General features: G+C 39.9%; 1 protein-coding gene across 1 annotated transcript in view; it reads left to right on the plus strand.

Moving 5' to 3' along the window:
• Window positions 1-8484: 8484 nt before the first annotated feature.
• Window positions 8485-23016, plus strand: part of IPO11 (importin 11) — an 80406-nt gene continuing 65874 nt past the window's right edge. The window contains exons 1-4 of the mRNA XM_074165828.1: window positions 8485-8568; window positions 8846-8989; window positions 12287-12387; window positions 20986-21058. Coding sequence (XP_074021929.1) covers window positions 8852-8989; window positions 12287-12387; window positions 20986-21058 — 312 coding nt within the window. The 5' untranslated portion in view covers window positions 8485-8568; window positions 8846-8851. The remainder of the gene's footprint in view (window positions 8569-8845; window positions 8990-12286; window positions 12388-20985; window positions 21059-23016) is intronic.

The raw sequence follows: 23016 nt of genomic DNA on the forward strand, positions 1-23016 counted from the left end.
GTTACGCAAGTTTTACATATAAAATTTTAAAACCGTATCATAAGAAGCGGCCTTTAACTGTGGTTAAGCTGAAATGGTTTAAATCCATTCCAGAGCATGAGGGCAGACTGAAACTTGCATTTCGGCTTTAGGTGTTGCACAGTACTTTTTTATGAAGTTCTGCCATATCTTTTTGAAAATTTGTTAAGATGCAGTGAACTAGGAAGAAGTCAAAGGAATGAGATTGGTCTTGTAAGAGTTGCCTTCCTGTAAGTTTACTATTAAACGTTAAGAATATTCTTCTGTTGTCTCTGTGTATACTATTCCTTCAGCTTTTTCTGTGCCATCAATACTGAACGCTATGGCAGAGGTTCTTATGAATCATATCCAAGCAAATCCTTGGAATAGTCCCACTGTAGTTTTTTTTACTGCCTGTTTTTTCTGTCAGGAGTTTGTGGTCAGTTCGGTGCTTTCCATTTAACCTGAAAAGCTATTCTTCTCAATATTTTTAATGTAATCTGACTTACTTCCCAGGATATTATTGTCAGTCTTGCTCACTGCTGTTCTTGATTCCTGTGTTCATTCTTGGTCTTTGTCCTTTGATCCTTTGTGTCTTCTTCGTGCTGATGTGTTTCAGACCTAGATTTCAATTAAATGTTATGTTTTTATAAAAATAAATTTGTAGAAGTTCTATTCCTCTGTCAGTAGCAGAATGGGGAAAAAAAGCCCTGTAACTATTTCCTACTTGATATTTTTATTTGTCTTCTTTACTGTGGCTTAAATTGAGCAAAATATAGACAGCCTTGTTCATTTACACAAAGAAAAATTAATCTGTTGCTTTTGAAAAATCTTGGTAATGACTGACATTAGTCATTGTAGTGATTGTAATCATTAGTGTAGTCATTAGTGTTTTTAAGTAGTACCTTGGGTAGCAGGGATACTGGCAGTTCTTTTGGTCTTACTGCTCAGTAGAAATGTTTGATACAGATACTATAATGTTAGAAAAGAGGCTCATGGGAAAGTTTATAGAAGACTGGAGAGAGATTGGTATAACTACCAACTGTTCCTGAAATTGGCAGTATCCTTAAAAGCAGTGCTAGTATGACATATCAATATCACTATGAATGCTAGCATTCGTGTTACTTGTTTCAGAAGGTGACCCGTAAGTGGTTCTTGCAGCTTTTTGGAATGGAAACTTTGTTTTTCATGTTTTCCTTAAGACAAATGTACAACAAAAGATGGTCTTAAGTTTCTACTGGAACCTCCCAAGCTGCAGTTGGTCGTTTTGTGTTTATTTATTAGTTATATAACCTGCTGGCAAGAAGCGTTTGGCTCTGTCCTCTTTGTAAGTGCCTTTCAGGATGTTAGTTGTGTCTACAAAGTCTTCCCTTAGCTTCTGCTTTACTAAACAAGTCCTCAACCTCTCCTCACAGGTAGTTTGCTTTAGATCCCAGATCATCTTAGTAGCTCTGGCCTCTCCCCAGTTTCTACACTTTTTTCTTGAACTGTGAAAAGGGAGAACTATGATGACAAAATTGAAGATGTTACTCTAGAAGCAGTCTCAGATACTGCTTAGAAAAGGAGGGTAACAACATCCCTAGAGCCGCTTGCCCCATTCCTCTTAAAGTAGCTCAGTATGTATTTGCATTTTCAGTGAGAATGCATTTTCTCTCCTTCTGACTTCAGAGAATCTTAACTGAATCCATTCTTGCACCTCATTACCGGGGAAAGAATTTATTGAATTTTAACAAAAGATAACAAAAAATAGACAGAATTAATTGTGTGTATATGAGTGCGTTGTCCTACCGCATTCTTTGCAGTCAAGAAAAAGTGAAATGTGGAGGCATTTACTGATGAAATCCTTTGTTTTGTTCCCTTGCAGATCTATAGCAAGATCTGATTTGTTTTCAGAACTGAGATGTGATTCTAAAATTTGGATGTATTTCTGTGTTACGGGAAAACTAAATAGATACTCTTTTGCCTCTATCAAAAGGATTGACTGCTCAGGAAAAACATTAAACTAGTATGGCAGAACATTTAAGAGACTTGGAATATTCTCTAAAGTAAACTGTGTATGCAGATACTTCCTTAGAAAGGGAATTAAAGAGTGAAAGGTAGAACAGAAGTGAGTCTTGGATTTTTGCAAGCAAAAGGAGATGAAGGAGTGAGAATGTAGTGCAGGACATCACATAGTAATGATGATGGGCTGGTATTGGTACTTGTGGTTTCTGAAGACGCTGTCTCATTGTGCCGAGGGGTGGCTTTTCTTTTAGGTGTAACTGAGGGGTGGTTTTTTTCCTGTCAGCTGAGAGTTGAGAATATGCTGTTGTTTCAGTCTTGTGCATATTCAGTGGGGTCTTAGAGAGCAGCTTTTCCTTGTTATGTGTGATTAGTCTCTTTTGCCGCATACAAGAAGAAATTTTGACATGGCAATAGAGCCATGCTTGGATTTGCAGCTGAGAGTACTGAACACTTTCTAGTTGAAGGGATTTCTTCTCCTTCCTCCCCCACCAGACATGTGCTACTTAGTTATGATAGCAATGGGTATAAAAAGTGGCAGAAAGCAAGCAATATTCCTGCAATTGCTCAATGTTTGTTGTGAAGACACAGTTTGAGATTAGTAAGTAAGATGGGAAACGCTAACCTTACCCAATGATCAAATTTGGAAATTCTGGCTGTTGTGACTAAAAGTGTAGACAGAATTACAGAATCACATGGGGTTGGACGGGACCCTTGGAGATCATCTAGTCCAACCCCCCTGCCAGAGCAGGTCAACCTAGAGCAGGTTGCACAGGAACTTGTCCAGGCGGGTTTTGAAGGTCTTCAGAGAAGGAGAGTCCACCACCTCTCTGGGCAGCCTATTCCAGTGCTCTGCCACCCTCAAAGTGAAGAAGTTCCTCCTCATGGTTAGGTGGAACTTCTTATATTCAAGTTTGTGCCCATTTCCTCTTGTCCTATCCCTGGGCACCACTGAAAAAAGACTGGCCCCCTCCTCTTGACACCCACCCTTTAAGTATTTATAAGCATTGATCAGATCCCCCCCTCAGCCTTCTCTAGACTAAAAAGACCCGAGTCCCTCGGCCTTTCCTCATAAGAGAGATGCTCCAGGCCCCTAATCATCTTTGTAGCCCTCTACTGTACCTTCTCCAGTAGTTGCCTGTCCTTCTTGAACTGGGGAGCCCAGAACTGGACACAGTACTCCAGACGGGGCCTCACCAGGGCAGAGTAGAGGGGGAGGATAACCTCTCTCGACCTGCTGGTCACACTCTTCCTGATGCACCCCAGCCATTGGCCTTCTTGGCCACAAGGGCACATTGTCAGCTCATGGTCATCCTATTGTCCACCAGGACTCCTAGGTCTTTCTCCTCAGAGGTGTGCTCCGGCAACTCAGCCCCCAACCTGTACTGGTGCATGGGGTTATTTCTCCCCAGGTGCAGCAACCTACACTTGCCCCTGTTGAATTTCATCAGGTTCCTCTCTGCCCAACTCTCCAGCCTGTCCAGGTCTCGCTGTATGGCAGCACAGCCCTCGGCGTGTCAATGACCCCTCCCAGTTTTGTATCGTCAGCAAACTCGCTGAGGGTACACTCCATCCCCTCATCCAGGTCATTGATGAATATATTGAAGAAGACTGGACCCAGTACTGACCCCTGGGGGACTCCAGTTGTTACAGACCTCCAGCTAGATTCTGTGCGCCTAATAACAACCCTCTGAACTCTGTCTTTCAGCCAGTTTTCAATCCACCTCACTGTCCATTCCTCTAATCCACACTTCCTAAGCTTACCTATGAGGATGCTGTGGGAGACTGTCAAAAGCCTTGGCTGAAGTCAAGGTAGACAACATCCATTGCCCTCCCCTCATCTATCCAACCAGTCATGCCATCACAGAAGGCTGTATGGGGTTAGTCAGACATGACTTCCCCTTGGTGAATCCATGTTGACTACTTCTGATAGCTTTCTTTCCCTCCATATGCTTTGATATGATGCCCAGAACGAGTCATTCCATCATCTTTCCAGGGATGGAGGTGAGGCTGACCGGCCTGTATTTTCGTGAGTCCTCCTTCTTGGCCTTTTTGAAGACTGGGATGACATTGGCTTTCCTCCAGTCCTCAGGCACCTCGCCTGTTCTCCAGGACCTTTTGAAGATGATGGAGAGCGGCTCAGCAATGACTTCTGCCAGCTCCCTGCCTTCCTTCTAAGAAAATGCTGCTCATGAGATTAACAGACTCTACCAGCATTTCTATACACGCCCCATGGCTGTGAAGATACCTGAAAGATGGCAGCTATTTAATACTCACCTCCTCTGATTCATCTCTAGGACAGTCTTGTAGAACTTGTTCAACAGTGAGTTAAGCTCTAGAAGTACCCAACAGACTGTCAAGGAAATCCCTGTCCCTGTGGTGTAACCCATCTCCTTCTGCCTTTGCTGTGCAACAGAAAAGCCTGATTTGTCAGAGATCGAAATTGTCTCCATCTCACAATATTAGAGCCACAATATTCATGGGCCTGTGCTGTTCTGTGGCATCTAGAAGCATCTGCATAAATTATGATCTGAAGAGGCCCAGGGCCATAAATTTAAAAAAAAATAAATAAAAAGGGTAGGGTCACAACAAATTCAAATTTCAGAGATGTGGGTTTAAAATCCTAAAGCACAGCTCTGTTCTATCTGCAGGAATTGTTTTCACAGAAGTATCTGTACATGGCAGTAATTAAAACTGTGTTTTGGGCGGATCCTGTTAACATGAGGTATGAGCTCATTGAGTCAGTCATCTTTATAGAGTGCATGCAGAACATAAGTTCCCAATAGAAATCCTCTTGGTGAGAAGGGAATGCAAGGGGAGACTATGTCAGAGTTGAAATTGCCTTTTAGGACCAGAGCCTGTAATGGCTTGTCACGGCTGGAAGTCTCATATTCCTCCTTTCTCACCTTCTGATGTCTGTGGAACAGTGTGCTCAGGTGGCTTATCTCTTTGGCTTGTTTTTTTGTCTGGTTCATCCCCCCAGTTCCCCTTTTTGGCCTTTTGGGGACAATTATTAAGTTGGCTCTGCCCTAATATGTAAGTTTGCTCTAAGTTCACTTCAAATTTTGGTAAAACAGAGAAGTAAAAGAAGGTTGATACACAGGATTAGATCCCAGGAGCTTGTGGTTTTACTTTTTAGGAATTAGTTTTACTTGAACGTCCTCTAGCTGACAGGAGTGCTGAAGCCATCTTGATGGCATGCTATTGTTTTGTTTTTCTGTGTCTGAATCTGGTAATTGATTGTTTTTAATTTTTTAGAGTTGAAGAAAAAAATTGCTTTATTTTTTTCCCCTCTAGTGTTAAGACTGATTTTTGTGAGAAAAAGGGGGTTGATAATACCCCAGCGTTGAATTTCGCTGAGAAGGGAGATCTCTAAATGTGGCGACTCATTCACTCTCCCAGTACTGGTAAGCACCCTAATATAAAGTCGCGGATCTCCCAATAGTTGTCATAGTGTCTCTTAAAATTGCAGTTTGGTGAACACCTTAAGCAGGCATGAGCATTTGTTGCACAGTGAAGAAGCTGCTTTTGTCTGTTCTGCCTGCTTTTTGCATGCTGAGCACATTTACCTGATTAGCAGAGTGGTGGGGATGTGATTGGGGAGCTTGATCCAACCAAAAAACTGCATTTTCCCCACTCCCTCCCGCTTCAGGTGTTTAAGGGGTGCTGGGACAGCAGAGGGTTGTACTAGTGGTTTTGATGGCCGTACTTAATATCAGCTTAACTTATTTGTAGTTAGCTTGAACTGCAAATTCAAGTTTGGTACAGTAAAGGTTGATTTGAAATAGTTTGGGGTTTTTTTTTAATCTTTCTTTTTTTATTTTAAAAAGAAGCAAGATAACTATAAATAAAACTCTAGCAGAAACTGTTTAGAGGAATTTCTTAAATGTAAAAGCAGTGGACAGCTTCTTGTATGGGTTCTCATAAGTTTGCAATGGACTTTGCAAAATCCAAGCCGTAATGAAGCATTATTGCCATTTGTGCATCTTGCCATTTGTATTTGCTGTCCAGGTATCAGATGTTTTTCCAGTTAATTTTTTGCCACCCAAACCATACAGAAAATACTGCTTCCTTAAATATTTTACAGTGTTTATAAATATTATCCAAAAGTTGCCTCGTCTTCAGGGTGATTCTTATTTTTATCTTTGATTTTATTTTGCTTTGGACAGCCTCATCCAATGTTGTGCGAGGACTGATGTTTACATGGGGTCAAAAAGCAACTGTGCAAGTTCATCGAAGACTTAATCTATTGAGGGCTATTAAATTTAAATTCACTGCCCCTTACTAGGAAATCCTTGAACCACAGTTTTCTAAAGGATGGGAGCGCATTCTTCAGAAATATCACTAGAAGATTGGCCCATTCTGGCCTGGGCATCTACTGTGGTTTTTGACAGAGAAAGAACACTGAGTTAAATGAGGTTTTGTTCTGACCTGCAAAGGTTGGTTTGGTTCTTTTTGGAGCAGCTATAGCTGCTCCAATTTTTAAATGAAAATACACACCTTTTCAAGAATAGAGAAGCATTAATAAAAAAGAAACTTTGTGAATATTTGTCTTTTGATTTTTTTTTTGTTGTTGTTGTTATCTTTAGATTTGTCAGCTAATTATTTTGAAATAAGAAAATGAAAAAAAGCCTCATGGTTTTTGTGTTTGTCCTGTACTAACTGCAACAAGTAAGTCTTCTGGTGAGAACTGTTCTAGGTGAAGTATATAAATTTTTAGTAGAAGCACTGTTCCTGTGGGGGGAAACCCTCCTGTTCTGCTTTGGATTTGAATATAGCTGAGAAATAATTTAATTTAGCTGACATGATTTTAGTTTTGTAGTGTGAAATCACCTGGTACATGAATGCCCCATAATCTGTTTTGTTTCCTTTAAAATGAATTTTTCCCCCTTCTTAAATACGTTATCACAGAGGTGCTACCACCATTGCTGATAGGCTCAGCCTTGGCCAGTGGTAGGTCTGTCTTAGAGCCAGCTGGCACTGGCTCTATTGGACATAGGGGCAGCTTCTGGCATCTTCTCATAGAAACCACCCCTGTAGCCCCACTGCTTCCAAAACCTTGCTGTGCAAACCCGGTACACAGGGTGGTTAAAGCAGAGAGGTAAAGATGTGTCACATGGGAAGCATAAAGCAGAGGTTGAGTTACTTGTTCTGTTCGGTTATTGTAAAGGGAGGTCTGATATTCTGGTTCGTAGTTTTGGAAGTACACTTTCTTTAACATTAGGACCTTCAGTTTTTGGTCTGCTTTTTGGGGTTGATTGGAGACTTAGAGATTGTAAGTTCTTAGATTTTTATTTGTTTGGGGTTTTTTTTTTGTGGTTTGGTTTAGTTTTTTTTAATTGTGCAGGGCCATTACCAGTATAAAAGGTATTTAATCTTGTTGCTAGTTTTGTTGTTAAGGTGGTTGTTTTTTCAAAAAATCAAAAAAATAAACCTATGTCAGAATAAGATTTCTCTAGCTTTCTTACTATGACCATAACAATTTCACACCTTGGTGTTTTTTTTTTTCCTGAAGGTTGGAAAAATGAACTTTTTTTGGGTGTTGATGTTTATGTTGTTGTTTATGTTTATGTTGTTATGTTTACAAGTACCTAAAGGGTGGGTTGAAAGAGGATGGAGCTGGACTCTTTCCAGTGGTTTCTAGCGATAGGATGAGGGGCAACAGGCACAAGCTGGAACATAGGAAGTTCCACTCAAATATGAGGAAAAACTTCTTTACAGTGAGGGTGACAGAGCACTGGAACAGGCTGCCCAGGGAGGTTTTGGAGTGCCCTTCTCTGGAGATTTTCAAGACCCGCCTGGATGCAGACCTGAGTAATGTGCTCTGGGCAATCCTGCTTTCGCAGGGGAGTTGGACTAGATGATCTCTAGAGGTCCCTTCCAACTCTCACAATTCCATGATTCTATGATTAAACAGAAGCACATCCTCAAGCCTGTTTGTTAAAGAGAAACTGTGCTTGATTGTTTATTTAGAAACCTTCAGGATATAAACATTTTACATGTATCTGTATTATGAAAAGTTTGCATAGGTTATAAGCAGAAGTTTTTATAGACAGAAACCCAGTTTTAATTGTCAGACTTCACAGTTGCTTTTATATATGTTTCTCTAATTTGTTGTAATGCTGTTTCCATGGTCTTAATAAGTGTAATCTGTGTGTCATCTGGAGAGCAATGTTTTGTTTTGTCTTTATAGAGTACGAGAATGCATATATGTTAGAATACCAATTGCCTGATTTCCTAGTTCAGCTGATTAGCGTTTTGTATGCTGAATAGCTAATGAAGGAATACAAATATACTGAGAAAAATTCAATTTCATTTAGGACTCTTAATTGTGAAAATGTAATTCATCCTCTTAATGGATATAAAATATCTAGATCAATCTGAATTATAGAATTTAACTATCTGAAATGGGTCATTTTCTCTTTTGGGGAAAAATTATTCAGAAAATACAAAAATGTTATTACTCTGCATCTTTGCTTCTTTCAGACAAACCCATGGTTTGCTCTGCCTGCAGCTGAAGTCATCGCTAGTTGAGGTTTTGCTCTTAGTTTGCTGTGCTTCACAGGAGAGGTAACTGGTTTAAAATCAAAATATTTCTTGTAATTCCTCAGATCTAGTAAATGTGCTTGTAATGATAGACTTAATGCTTTCTGCTAACAGATTTCTGAAAGCAAAATGGTTTAATCACCGTACCCTGACACTGCCTGTGAGTGGGTGTAGTGCTATCTTACATAGTGTAGTCTCATGAAAAATTAGTGTGGGGTGTTTAGGTAATATGAATGGAAAATACCTGACTGTATTTGTTGTCTTTTTTTAAGTGTTTTTCTTCCTTTTCAAATGTTCTCAGATTTTCATGGATCTCAATAGTGCTAGCACTATTGTTTTGCAAGTCTTGACCCAAGCTACTAGTCAAGATACTGCAGTGTTGAAGCCGGCTGAGGAGCAACTGAAGCAGTGGGAGACGCAGCCAGGTTTCTATTCGGTCTTGTTGGTAAGATACAGTGTAAAAGTGCTATTAAGTAAGCTGAGTAATTTTGAATGTGGCTGTCCAGAATACTGTTGGACCGTGACCTCTGGCTGAGTGAAGTCCTGAGTCGTCATGGTCCGGTTTCTAGTGTCCTTATGCTGTGCAGCAGTGGGCATTGCCATCTGTGTGTCTCAAAGCAGGCTCTTTTCCCAGGCGTTCAGGAGAAGGAGGAAATCCAACTTCTAGCTGCATGAGAGGGTGGGCTCTAGTGCTAAACCTGTTGTTGTCCTGCTGTGAATTCTAGATAAGAGAAGGCCAAGAGGACCCTTTTCAAAGGAATTACCTTTACACCGTGAGGCAGAGACACTTATATATACCAAGGCATTAACCACCTTTTCTTTATTGTGGAGATGCCGCGTTATGGCTGTTTTCATAGAAGTTACCTTGTGCTTTTCATTGCCCTAAGTTTGATACCCAGCTGGGATTGCTTTCCTTCTTGTCAGCAGAGAGAGGATCCCAGGGAGATTAGCTGACTGGGCTGGTAGTAACGTTCCTGAAATGGGAAAGGGGAATACTTCTAAAGGTACCATTGATGAAATAGAGGCATTAATATGGTGCAAGGTGATGAAAACATAGTCAAAGAAGGAGACCCAAAGGTTTCAGAGAAGACACTCAGAAGCAAACAGTGTTGTAATTCTCTGATTCCTATGTGTATATTTCTAGTAGTCTTAAAAACACAGATAAACTGCTTTTCCTACAAACATCTGTCTTCAGTGCGTAGGATGAATGACTCAAGAGTTGTGGAGTGACATGTTCTGTTCTCTATAGACCCTATGTTTCATTTGCTTGGAAAGTTAAAGGCAAGTCAGGGGATTTAGGGAAAGGGGAAAAAAAAATCTGACTTTCGAGCTGTGAAATTTCACTTTACCCACTGCCTTTGCCGTAGTGTTTCTGTGGTGATAAAAGATCTTGATAGAAAACTGGGCATTCTTTTTCTGGATGTGTACAGTGAGAGCTCACAGCTCAGGTTGTAGACAAGTTGAGCACTTACAGGTGTAGCTGAAGTTGATGCAAATTAGATTTAAATATAAGGCCTAAAAATGTGGGGTTTGAAAGGGTGAAATTCTGTTAATTCTACTAATGTGGTTAAGTAGCCCCGTTTGGGAACACATCAGCCTTTCTTCAAGTGTGAAATATAAGCAGTAATCTTCCACATTTAATAGAAGTACAGAATCTGTACTTGTTTGTTTAACTTGATTGTGATAGGAGGACTGCCTGGGAGAAGATATAGTTGGCACCTTCTTGGTGGAGCTGAAAAGGGTGAGGGGAAGCAGATGATGATAAATGGAGAGTTGGTAAGACATTTAATCTCTATGGGGTATAGAAAGTAATATCATTACTTACTGTCAGATACGTTGGCTCTGGGATGATCAGGATAGGGAAAATTATAATGAACAATGAAACACGCATCTTTGAATCTACAATTTTTAGTACCTGGTGGAGTTACTAGTATTAGTTTCTGTGCTTCTCTTTTGAAGGTGTTATGTACCCCTCTTTTGAAGAACAGAGCTGAAAAGTCGGAGTGGCTGTTTTTGAAAAGCAACCTCTGCCCTTTACCCATTGTATCAGTTTATGAATTGTTTAGCTTCATTCCTGTTACTTCTGCAACAGCATTAGTGTGTTATATGAAATACTATGTTTTAGGAAGCTCGTATTGATACAGAGTATATAGAGAGGTTTCATTGGTTCTTGCGTAGATAGCGTGGGCTTTTTTTGCATTTCTTGCCCAGGTCTGATCTAGGTGTATGGTATTTTGATTTGAGGGAGCTTTGCTTCCAAATGAGTATTTGAGCAAGGACGGGAATGGTAATTAGAAGGCTCAATGGGAGTTTCAGAACAAGTGGTTTTCTTTTCCACATTTCATTTGTTTGCAATGGTTTTCACGGATATAAGACTACAGCAGTGTTTGAAGTTTCCTGTTTTTACCATAAAATGTTTAAGTTGCACTTGGGAAAGGTCAAATCTTGCAGAGATTCAATTCCTTTTCCTAAATGAGCCTCGGGAAAGGAAGATGTGTTACATACAGATGCTTTTCATGTTGTGTGATGTTTATCAGTGGGCTACAACCTTTTTGGTGTTTTTCTAAAAGTTGCTAGTTTTGGAGTTGGTACCTTTGTTGGCCTGTAAGTCTGTCTGCTTTCTCGTGATTGGAGTTTTTGAGGTTTGTTTTTCATGTTGGGCATTATATCTGGAAAGCTGTTACTGTTACAGAAATAGAGTTTGAGAGAAGGTTAAGTTTTGAATTCATAGTGAAAATGCTTGATGAGGTCCCAGGTGTCTATAGTGCTGAGTTCTTTCAAGGGTTTATTTATAGTTCTTCAGCCACAGCACCCAACAGTAGCTCTTGACCTGAATCCCTGCATTTTTGATGTCCTTTCTTAGCAGCCTTCTAAAAGCAGTTGATACAAGTGGTGCGCTTTTTTCTGCAGTTCGCTGTATAATAAATCCACTGAGCTCACACCTGTTTGCTCCCTAAAGGAGTGAGTAACGTCTCACCCCCTCAAGAAGGACCTATCTGATGTAGTGGAGAACAGGAGAGCTGCTGTTCAGAGTAGTGCCTGTATTAAGAGTCAGTAGCCTGCCTTTATTTTAGCTTTTCCCGCTTGGCTAATTTTACAGCGTTACTACATAAAACAATCCCTCTGTGTTTGTCTATATATATGTAAAGGTACATAAAAGTGAATGTAGGTAGATACAGATATATGTATGTTTATAGATATATAGCTTTTTAGTAGTAGAAACTAATTTCCTAGAATAAGCACAGGCAAGTTTGAGAGTTGCTGTTCTACCAGGTCTCTGTTTTGCAGCCAGCATTGGGTTCAGCACATGGCAAGATACTGAAGAAATCTCCTGAAAGGTCTTGGAAGTCTGTGGCACTGAACAATAAATAATTTCTTATTCTAGTCAGAATCCAGCTATGTCATTAAAGAGTGTAATAACTGGCTGGTGCAAGTAATTATTATCCTTTTATTCCCTGCTCAGCCAGACAAGATTGCTAATACATTTGCCCTTTATGTTGGGTTTATTTTTACAAATCAAGTATTAGGGCTAGTGATAAGCATTTTGTAATCTATAAGAATTAATGTTTAACACATTGTTTCACTTGTCTGTCAAATGCTGACTAATGCATTTTGTTTATATACACCTGTACATATGGAGGTGTGTGTATTTATATGTATGCTAGTGCACGTGTTAATAAAATTTCTATCCCCTCTATGGCGTATGGAACACTTTTTAACTTAATCTTCTTTTTTTAACCAGAATATCTTTACAAATCATACCCTGGATGTGAATGTAAGATGGTTAGCTGTCCTGTACTTTAAAAATGGAATTGATCGCTACTGGAGACGAGTCGCACCACAGTGAGTTCTGATTTTCTTCCATTGCACCTTTTACAGTAGGTTTTGTTACACTTGCCAGACTGGAAAAGAGCAAATTCCTTGGTTGATAGAAGTTACTTAAGAATTCGTGGTGAAACTGATAAAATGTTTCTACGTTAGGACTCACTAGTGAACCAGTCTGTTTCCATATTACTTCTTACAACTCTCTTTATGTTTTACTTTTAAAAACTGAGATAGAAGGCTATTTCATAGAACCCAGATTTTGAAATGACTTTATAAGCTTTACGAAGTCAACACCTGGACTTTATGATAGTGGCAGATGTGAAAGGTAGGAAGTCTCTTGAAAGATTATTAAGGACACATTTCATTTAAGCTGATTCTATTGAATATGTACTTGAGAAGGAGGAAGTAGCTATCATGATAGCAAGTTCTGCTCTTCTGTTGTTCTGATATGTGGGTTCTGATAATGTAGGTCAAAAAGTTCTGCAGAGAAGCTAAAAATCTAACCAGTATTCTCAAGCAACAAATCACTTACTTAAAAGTTACAAATAATGCCATTACAGTTTTTCATAGAATCACAGAATAATTTGGGTTGGAAGGGAGACCTTTAAAGGTCATACCCCTGCAATGAGCAGGGACATCTTCAACTAGATCAGGTTGCTCAGAGCCCTGTCCAACCTGACCTGGAATGTTTCCAGGGATGGGGCATCTACTGCCTCTCTGGGCAGCCTGTTCCAGTGTTTCACCACCTTCATTGTAAAACATTTCTTCCTTATATATAGTCTGAATTTACCCTCTTTCAGTTTAAGACGGTTAGCCCTCGTGCTACTGCTTCTGGCCCTAAAAAATTTTTGTCACTGTCTTTCTTATAAGCCCCTTTTAAGGTACTGAAAAGCTGCAATAAGGTCTCCTCAGAGCCTTCTGTTCTCCAGGCTGAACGGCCCCAGTTCTCTCAGCCTGTCCTCATAGAAGAGCTGTTCCAGCCTGATCATTTTTGTGGTCTTCCTCTGGGCACTCTCCAGTGTGTGCATGTCTTTCTGTGCTGAGGACTCTAGAGCTGGATGCAGTACTCCAGGGTTCTCGCAACAGCAGAGTAGAGGGGCAGAATCACCTCCCTCGACCTGCTGGCCATGCTGCTTTTGATGCAGCCCAGGATACAATTGACTTTGAGCTGCGAGTGCACATTGCCAGCTCATGTCCAGCTTTTCATCTGCCATTCTCAGCAGGGCTGCTCTCAATCCCTTCATCCCCAGCCTGTATTGATACTGGAGGTTGCCCTAACCTAGGACCTTGCACTTGGCCTTGTTGAACGTCCTGAGGTTCACATGGGCCCCTTCTTGAGCTTGTTCAGGTGCTTCTGGTTGGCCAAGCTTGGCGTTACCAATGAGCTCACATGCATTGGTGACCGTCAGGTCCAGTATCACATCCCCTCTGGTGGGGCTGTCTGTTGCCTGGCTGAAGAAGTTATCCTAAGTGCATTCTGGGAGTCTCCTGCATTGCCTACAGCTCATCGTGCTACTTTTCCAGCAGGGTGGTTGAAGTCCCCCAGCAGGCTGAGAGCCTGTGAGCATGATGTCTCCTGTAGCTGGAGTAAGAAGGCTTTGTCAATAGGTTTCCCTTGATCAGGCGGCCTGTAGTGGACACCAACCACAAGGCTCCCTTTGTTGCCTCAGTCCCTAATTCTTACCTTTCAACCTGTTCATGGCTATTCTTCGGAGACAGCTCTTCACACTCCATCCATTTCTAGATGTAGAGGCCAATGCCACCACCCCTCTTTCCTCGCCTGTCCCTTTGCACAGCCTGTAGCCACTGATAGCTGCACTACAGTCATGGGGTTGGTCCCAACAAATTTCAGTAATGGCAACTGGGTCGTAGCTTTCTAGCAACATGGTGGCTTCCAGCTCCTCCTGTTTGTTGCCCATGCTGTGTGCATTGGTGTAGAGGCACTTCAGAGGCTTTCTGGCAGCCCAGAAAGCCAGCCGCATCCTGGGCTGCATCAAGAGAAGTGTGGCCAGCAGGTCGCAGGAGGTGATTCCACCCCTCTACTCTGCGCTCGTGAGACCCCACCTCGAATACTGTGTCCAACTTTGGAGTCCTCAACACAGGAAGGACATGGACCTGTTGGAACGGGTCCAGCGGAGGGCCACAAAGATGATCAGAGGGATGGAGCACCTCCCCTGTGAAGGCAGGCTGAGAGAGCTGGGGTTGTTCAGCCTGGAGAAGAAAAGGCTCCGGGGAGACCTCATAGCAGCCTTCCAATATCTGAAGGGAGCCTACAGGAGAGCCGGAGAGGGACTCTTTGTCAGGAAGTGTAGTGACAGAACAAGGGGTAATGGTTTTAAATTGGAAGAGAGGAGATTTAGATTAGATATTAGGAAGAAATTCTTTACTGTGAGGGTGGTGAAGCACTGGAACAGGTTGCCCAGGGAAGTTGTGGATGCCCCATCCCTGGAAGTGTTTAAGGCCAGGCTGGATGGGGCTTTGAGCAACCTGCTCTAGTGGGAGGTGTCCCTGCCCTTGGTAGGGGGGTTGGAACTTGATGATCTTTAAGGTCCCTTCCAACTCTGACCATTCTACGATGCTATATTCAGCTGGTATGTCAGCTCTGTCACCTTTTCAGAGGAGCACCCCTTAATTCCTGTGAGGTATTTCAATGTTTTTTCCCTGTTGGCTCATCTCCGTAAGACTGCAATTGTGGTGCTGCCATGTAGCCAGAGCATCTCCGAGTGACAGGCTGAGGGCCTTTGCTAGCACCCCATACCGCTAACCTTGGCATGTCATCCCACAGCTTGTCACGGGCAAGCCTGATGTTATCCTCCCCACTTCAAGCCTAGTTTAAAGCTCTGTCAATAAGCCCCATTAGCTTGTGAGCAAAGACCCTCTTTCCCTTTTGAGAAAGGTGAATCCCACCTGATGCCAGCAAGCCTGGAAGAGTTCAGTCCATCTCTTAAATAATATAGATAGGTGGGACATCACTGTCAGGTTGCGTAGGGTGTAAATTGGAATTCCAGGTCCAGTTTTTATGGCTCAGGAATCTAAGCTAGTTCAGAAAGTATGACGTGATTTTATGTTGTTTGTTTGAGATAGTGTAAAGTGTCTTGCTTTACATTGTATGCTTTTTCTGAAGATCCACCAAAAGAGGAAAAAGTGAAATCCTGCATCTATAGGACATCTTAAATACTGTAGTACTCCATTATTACGTAAAGCACTAGAGTTTTTGTATATGTGGATTAGTATACAATTGCAAAACACCTGTAGGCATTCAGGTTCTCTTTTATTCAAGAGGAAAATAGTATCTTTTGCGTAGCAGATGGCGTGGATCTTTAACATTTCTGCTTTAAGTGATGAGGTAATGCTGCTTACATTACTGACACTTAGCAAGCATTATTCAGGGCAATTAAAATACATTGTTCCAATTTGTTAATATTTTTAGATTAGTAGCACTTCTGGTGGAAAAAAACATGGGTCATTTCCTGCAGAAGTAATGACTAAAATTTTAGTTTGAACTGACATAAAAATTTAGTAACAGTCTTGCAATATACTACTCCTGTTGCAAATTTAATGTGATTAAAAAAAATAAATCACTGACTATTATTAATGATTCTATGGGGTAAATCTATATTAAATTTCTAGTAGAAGTCCAATTTTTCCTATTTCTAATTTTTCTATTGCAAATTTAACACAATGTTTAAAATAAAGTTTTGAAAATGTCTGCTGTTAAAGATTCCATGTGGTAAATACGTATTAAATTTCCATTGTATGTCCAATTTTTTCTCCATTCCTAATTTGCTTTCTAAATTTCTCGTATGTGACATCTTGTCAGTATTTTGCAGTTATCCGGGTCACTCTTAACAGAATATGTTGAGGACATTTTGAGAAATGCTGCTTTTAAACTGTGATTTCTCGGTTGATAATTTTGCGAACGGTTGTGTTTGGATACCATGATTTTTGAAGGTTTCATTGTAAAGGCTGTATTTTTGTTGTCCTTGCAAAATTCTCATCGTTCATCTGGTCTGTCACATCAGCAGCTGTCCCATGTCCATCCGTGGTAGTACCTCAAAGTTCTGATCTACCCAGCCTATTTGGTAGAGCAGATGTTGGGTTAGGAGGTGTCTGGTTTCTGCTGCCTCTCAAAGGAAAGGACTGATACCTGATTTTTTTTCTCTGATCTGCTTTACTCAGCTGTTGATTTTCAAAAGATCTAAGGAAAAAATACCATTGACCTTTCTGCTCTTTGCCAAATGTAGTTGAAGTTCACCGGATAGTTTGAAGACTTACGAGAATTGGAGGAGAGTTCTTGCAGACAGATATGGTCATAGAGCCTTAATTTCTTATTAAATCAGTGCTGAAGATGGTTTCTTTAAGAACAATTTTTCTTGAATATTTGTGTGCTTTTGGAGAACTTTCAGGCTCTGAAGAACTTCCCCGATAAGTTAAATACGTCTATTGTACAAGAGTGCTGAAGTTAGTTTCAGATGAAGCAAGCAGGACTGGCTTTACCCTTCGGCTTTACCCTTCTGCTGAGCATTCATGTTTTCTCAGCTGCTAGTTCTACAAAGCAGGAAAATTGGTGAGATTGTGAATTCCTTGGACGGTACAGTAGTTGAGTGTTTCATTTTGCTAAAGTACATAGATACAGAACAACGAATGCAAACAATTTTTTTTTTTTTTTAATTAGAAAAAATGAGGCTTCTCAAGTATTTTGCATTTTGCACATGTTCACCGGTATTGTCTGTCCTGTTTATGCTACTTACTCTCCATATGCTGTGGACTTAAAGCAGCATTCTCCAGTGAGAGTGACTTTATAGATGGGCCTGTGAACTTTCTCCCTCCTGCTTTCTCAGGCAGCTTTCCAGATTTCTGTGGCGAGGAGCCTAGGGTCGTCATAGCCTCTTTCCAGGCAATTTGGCCCATTTTTCAAATCGTTCTCAGCCTTCTCAAAAGGTGGTCTCAGTTTATGATTTTTTAGGTGGTTTTGATTTCTTCAGAAATAGCTTTTCTTGATTTAAGTGTTGTTAAGAACTTCTCTTGAATGTGTTTTTGATTTTAAAGTAAATTACTGTTAAATCCTGTCTTTTGTGGACTTTGTTCTCTGATTTGATTACCATGTTGGCAACTTTAATAATACTTCTCAAATCCAGCATTTTAAGTTTGCATGATAACTATAAATAGCCCTTCAGATTTGAATTTCTGGTTTATGAAATAGTAGACTTTTAAAAAAGAAAACTTCCAAAAGAACTTTTTAAAAATATTTGGGTATGTGTTTCCCCATACCACAAAACACAGAAAAAGATCAGGAACTTTGAAATTGCAAATTGTGAAAGATGACAACATAAATACCTCGAAGTTCATCTCTAGAAGAACTTGCTTTAATTTTTGTAGTTCAGTTGAGTGACCGGCACCCTTCCCAATTGCTGGCCTGCCTGTAACTCACGGAATCACGGAATTGTCAGAGTTGGAAGGGACCTCTAGAGATCATCTAGTCCAACTCCCCTGCTAAAGCAGGATTGCCCAGAGCACATTACCCAGGACTGCATCAAGGCGGGTCTTGAAAATCTCCAGAGAAGGGCACTCCACAGCCTCCCTGGGCAGCCTGTTCCAGTGCTCTGTCACCCTCACTGTAAAGAAGTTTTTCCTCATATTTGAGTAGAACTTCCTATGTTCCAGCTTGTGCCCATTGTCCCTCGTCTTCTCGCTGGAAACCACTGAAAAGAGTCCAGCTCTATCCTCCTTCAACCCACCCTTTAGGTACTTGTAAACATAGATGAGGTCTCCCCTCAGCCTTCTTTTCTCCAGGCTAAAGAGCCCCAGCTCTTTGAGCCTTTCCTCCTAAGGGAGGTGCTCCAATCCTTTAATCATCCTTGTTGCCCTGCGCTGTCTCTCTTGAACTGGGGAGCCCAGAACTGGATGCAGTATTCCAGTTGTGGCCTCACAACAGTACTCCAGTTGTGGCCAGTTGCGGCCTCACTCTACAGTGCAGAGTAGAGGGGGAGAATGACCTCCCTTGACCTACTGGGTACGTTCTTCCCTATGCAGCCCAGGATTCCATTGGCCCTCTTGGCAACAACGACACATTGCTGGCTCATGGATAGTTTACTATCCACCAGGACCCCCAGATCCTTCTCCTCAGAAGTGCTTTCCAGCAGGTCCACCCCTGACCTGTATTGGTGCCTGGGGTTCTTCCTCCCCAGGTGCAGGACCCTACACTTGCCCTTGTTGAACCGCATTAGGTTCTTCTCTGCCCAGCTCTCCAGCCTGTCCAGGTCACGCTGGATGGTGGTACAGCCCTCTGGAGTGTCGGCCAGCCCTCCCAGTTTGGAATCATCAGCGAACTCCTGCCTGGACCTGGGTTGCAGCGCGTTAAAGGCGGGAGAAGAGGGTGCTGCCGGTGGGGATGTCGGTGCTTCCTGCGAGGGGGGTGTGTGTCCCCGTGGCGGGACATACTGTCTCCAGGAGATGTCGCTGTCCCATCGCCTGAACGGCCCTTGGAGATCCCCCGGTTCCTGTCACACAAAGCAGCATAACGCTTGCGTCTGCACCGATTTCTTAGATTTTATTTTTTCATTACTCGTTGCCAACTTTGCTTATCACAAGCTTTTCTATTTGAGGTGTTCATCCTGCTTTTCTTCCTGTGTTTTGCTTGTAAAATGGCAAAAGCTTGTTTACAGCGTTTTTATTTATTTTCAGTAACAAATTGAATGCTTGCTGCTCTTGGTATATGCATCTGATATGATTATTATAGTTATGAAAAAATAATTAGGGCAGGGTTCTCATGAGCTCGAAGTAAGCGAAATGAAATAATACAGTAGAGCAATTTTTTCTTAACAAACCAGTTTTTTTAAGGTGCTTTCAGGTATCCCTGAAAGTGAGTTATTGTACAAGCTACATTTAAATGAGATTAGATTTCTTAATTGCGTTAATAGTAGTTTGCCTGTATGTGTGGAAATTATATATTGCATTTTTGTATTAAAAAAAACCCCACAAAACCAAAAAAAACCCCAAAAAACCCGTAGGAATTTATTTCCCTAGAATGTCATCTAGTCATTTTAGATTAATAACTGAAATAGTTCCCTACAGAAAAACTTTTACTATTGTAGAAATATTTCTAAGCTTTACCCAAAATGTTTTTGGGCATAACTTAATTTTATGTAAAAATATCTTAAAGCTTAAGTCTTGATTAAAAAAAAATAATCATTTAAATGTGGTTCCTGAGTGCTATAAACTGCCTTTGAAAATAAAACCTAGTGTGCAGTTCAGAGTCACCAGTGAAACAATAATTTGCCCCCCTTGTGTACTAAGAATGATAAGCCTATGATTTAGGAAACGGTGAGTACTTTTGTTATATGCAGAGGGGATAAAAGTGAAAACTAGAATATTGTTGCAAATGTTCGATCTTAGGATAAATCCTATCTCTGTTTTTTATTACTTTGAGATGAATATTTAGTATTTTTCTAGATTAGTGTAAAAGCTCCGTTTTAGGGAGCTTTAGGCATCATTTTAAATCTCACTGTACAAAACTAATAGGTTAGTATCTGTGTCTGAGATAAGACAACAGGAAGTAGTTTTGTTAGTGTGTTTAATCTTGGTTTCCAGCCACTAGACTTCTTTGAGATGTCATGATTAGATGTCATGATTGAATGCATGCTTCTAAATCATTGCAACGGTAGGTAAAACAGTTTCATCTAAACAACCCTGTATGATAACTTAAGTGTTTCATGTACAAGAAACAGCTTTCTAGCTGCTATCAGTAAATGCAAGTTGATTTATTTTTTTTCTGATTGTATAATTTATAAATACCAATAAAGCATTTTTAAAAGCAGTTTGATTACATGGGTCATACAAAGTATGAAGTAGTGGAGGAATGATCTGATACTGTAATTTGTAGCCTTAAACTGAGTTTAAAGCTTCACTTGAAAGAAAGTTAACCTTTAGGGCTTAGATTTTATCATTCTTACTAGTTTTTCTTACATTTTTTAAGACTATATAAATATGTCTTTCCCTCAAAGGTTTGCTTTTCATAAGATGCATATTTTTAAGTGTACCTATATGACTTGCTTGGAGAAAAGGATTTGTAGTGGAAAAAGATTATTGCTTTTTCAAAAAGAGCTGTCATCTGGTACCATGATTGCCTTATACCTTTTTGTAATTATCTGTTAGTTAGTATACAGGGACAAAATAATGCTCAAGTCAATAGGCAGTCATACAGTAATGACTGTATAATAACAATCAGTTTATATTTTGTACAGTTTTTCCTTATTTTCATAATATATCTGGTTACCTTTGTGAATATTCTCTTTTGCCATTTGTGTTTACAAAGGTCACATCAAAACCTGAGGTTAAAAGGCCTCATAAATATTTGTCTATTTCAGTGTTCTTTTAAAATATCTTTGAGAGAGTGGAAAAACAAGGGATGTTCTCTTGATAGATTATCAAACTGAAATACAACAGTTTAAAGAAAATGGTGTGTAAAAATAATCTTTATCCAGTCAAACACAGATGTACAAATGGAAGTGATCTTTTAACTTCTGTGTCTAGCAAATAAGTGAGAAAATAATTATAAATGTGAATTGTTGCTTTTATTGAAAATGAAACAATATTCTAATAAATATATCTTGTCAGTGCGCTTTCTGAAGAAGAAAAAACTACATTGCGTGCTGGACTCATCACCAACTTTAATGAGCCCGTGAATCAGGTTAGTAGTGAACAATTATTGCTTTCCCAGCAAACGGTTGTATTGATATGTAATTTGATTTCTCTCTTTACAAAGTTTTTAATAATAATAATATTAAAGTTTACAAGTGGCAATTCATGTGTTGCCTTTCAGACAGATCTTTATATTGAGGTGAGATCTTTTTCCAATAGATCATAATTCAACATGTTTTGTCTCTTTGGTTTGTTTTCTGTTGCAGTAGCAGCTTATGTTGTCCCTCGCTGTTTATGCAACCATTTGGTGATGGGGTTGAGGGAATGGATGGAGTTCAAAAATAACCTTCTCTCCCTGCGTGATTTTTCTTTTTTCAGCTGTATCTGTTCCCTGATCTGACTCCAGCATAGCCATACAAGGAAGTGTGGTGGTAGTGTAGCAGGAATGAGCTGTTGAGAATGCTGCTGCATAAACCCACCTAAGAGTATTGCTGTCACTTGTCTAATCACAGCATTAATGAATTTACATAGGCATAATAAAGCTTCAGTATCATAGTCTCTTGTTTTACATAAAGAGACTAATATTAAGCTACTATTTTCGTTAGAATAAGGATTTGTTGTTAAATTGAGAATAGAGCTAATGTTAGGGGCTCAAAATACTCTATATGAATCAGTCTTCCTTCTGCTAACTTATTCTTGCTCATGTAAGTATGAGATTCTGTAAGGAAGTATGGTCTAATGTTTTAAACTAGGTCTTAAAGAATGATTTTAAGAAAATATAGAAATGATTTGCATAAGGTAAAGCTTAAAAAAAAAGTACAGCAAACAAGCTTCCATTTGCAGATAGTTCAGTTTCATTTTTTCAGGATCCTTTGGTAGGATTAATGTTATCTGTAGGACTAGAGCAACGTATCAAAATTAGGGTAATTTATTCTTTGTAGAAGACCTTGATGCAATGACAATTTTGACTAGAATTTAAAGTTTTTGTTTCAAATGCAATTTTTTAAAATGTAGGTAGACATAGAAAGCATCTTGTTGTGCAGGTATAGTTTCAATGTAAAAAACATGACTAAATACTACTTTTTTCTTTATTTCAACTAAAAATAACTATGAAGTATATTATGTTGGGCCATAAAGTGTGTGTCATTTATGCTGCTACTAGGTAGTATAAAATTTATCAAATATTTAATTTTGAAGTGGTTCCATGACATTTAAATTTCTAAAAATCAAATGTTAAATGCGTTGTAATTAACACAGTTCAAACTTTTTATCAATTATTTTTGCATACCTCCATTAGTATCTAATCAGTTTGCCTGCTAAGACAATAGTGTAATTTATAACTATAAATGAACCATTGTGAACTTCTGAGACTATAGTTGCAGGCTGAGATTGGAACCTTTTTAACTGACAGTTTATAGACTAGCAGCTTTATTTATTTATTTTTCTCTCCTTATGATACTTTTGGGATGTAGTCTTTTCAGATGTGGAGGATTTTGTTTTATTTTATGCCAGCAGCCTGCTTCTAAATGACCACCCAAACAATTGTTGGGATATTCAAGTATCTTCACAGAGTCCATCTCCCTTTCTTCCCTGTTCCCCAGTACGTGTTGTAGATATCTTGAGGTTTCTTTTCAGAGGCACCTTTCATTTAGTCCCCAGTCTGCTTGATATGCCTGAATTTTGGTATGTTGTGTTCCCGATGAGTGCTCTTTTCCAGTCACAGATACTTCATAACACAGTTGCTATCTGCTTGTGCTTTCTGCATCATTGAAGGTAGAGAAATTATGACCATTTTATATATAAAAAGAAAAAAAAAAAGAATTAGACATAGTATTGAGATGTGATGATATGAGCTGACTTCCAGGGGAGGGGGAGAAGAAAAACAGAACATACCATATGTTTGGAGCATAATTTCCATGCCTTCTGAAGATATTTACCATATGGAGGGAACAGAGGAGCAAAATACTGCTCAAAATGTATGACAGAAGATTTTGTTTCACTTAAAAA

Source organism: Numenius arquata, chromosome Z (genome assembly GCF_964106895.1).
Source record: "Numenius arquata chromosome Z, bNumArq3.hap1.1, whole genome shotgun sequence".
Taxonomy (NCBI): Eukaryota; Metazoa; Chordata; class Aves; order Charadriiformes; family Scolopacidae; genus Numenius; species Numenius arquata.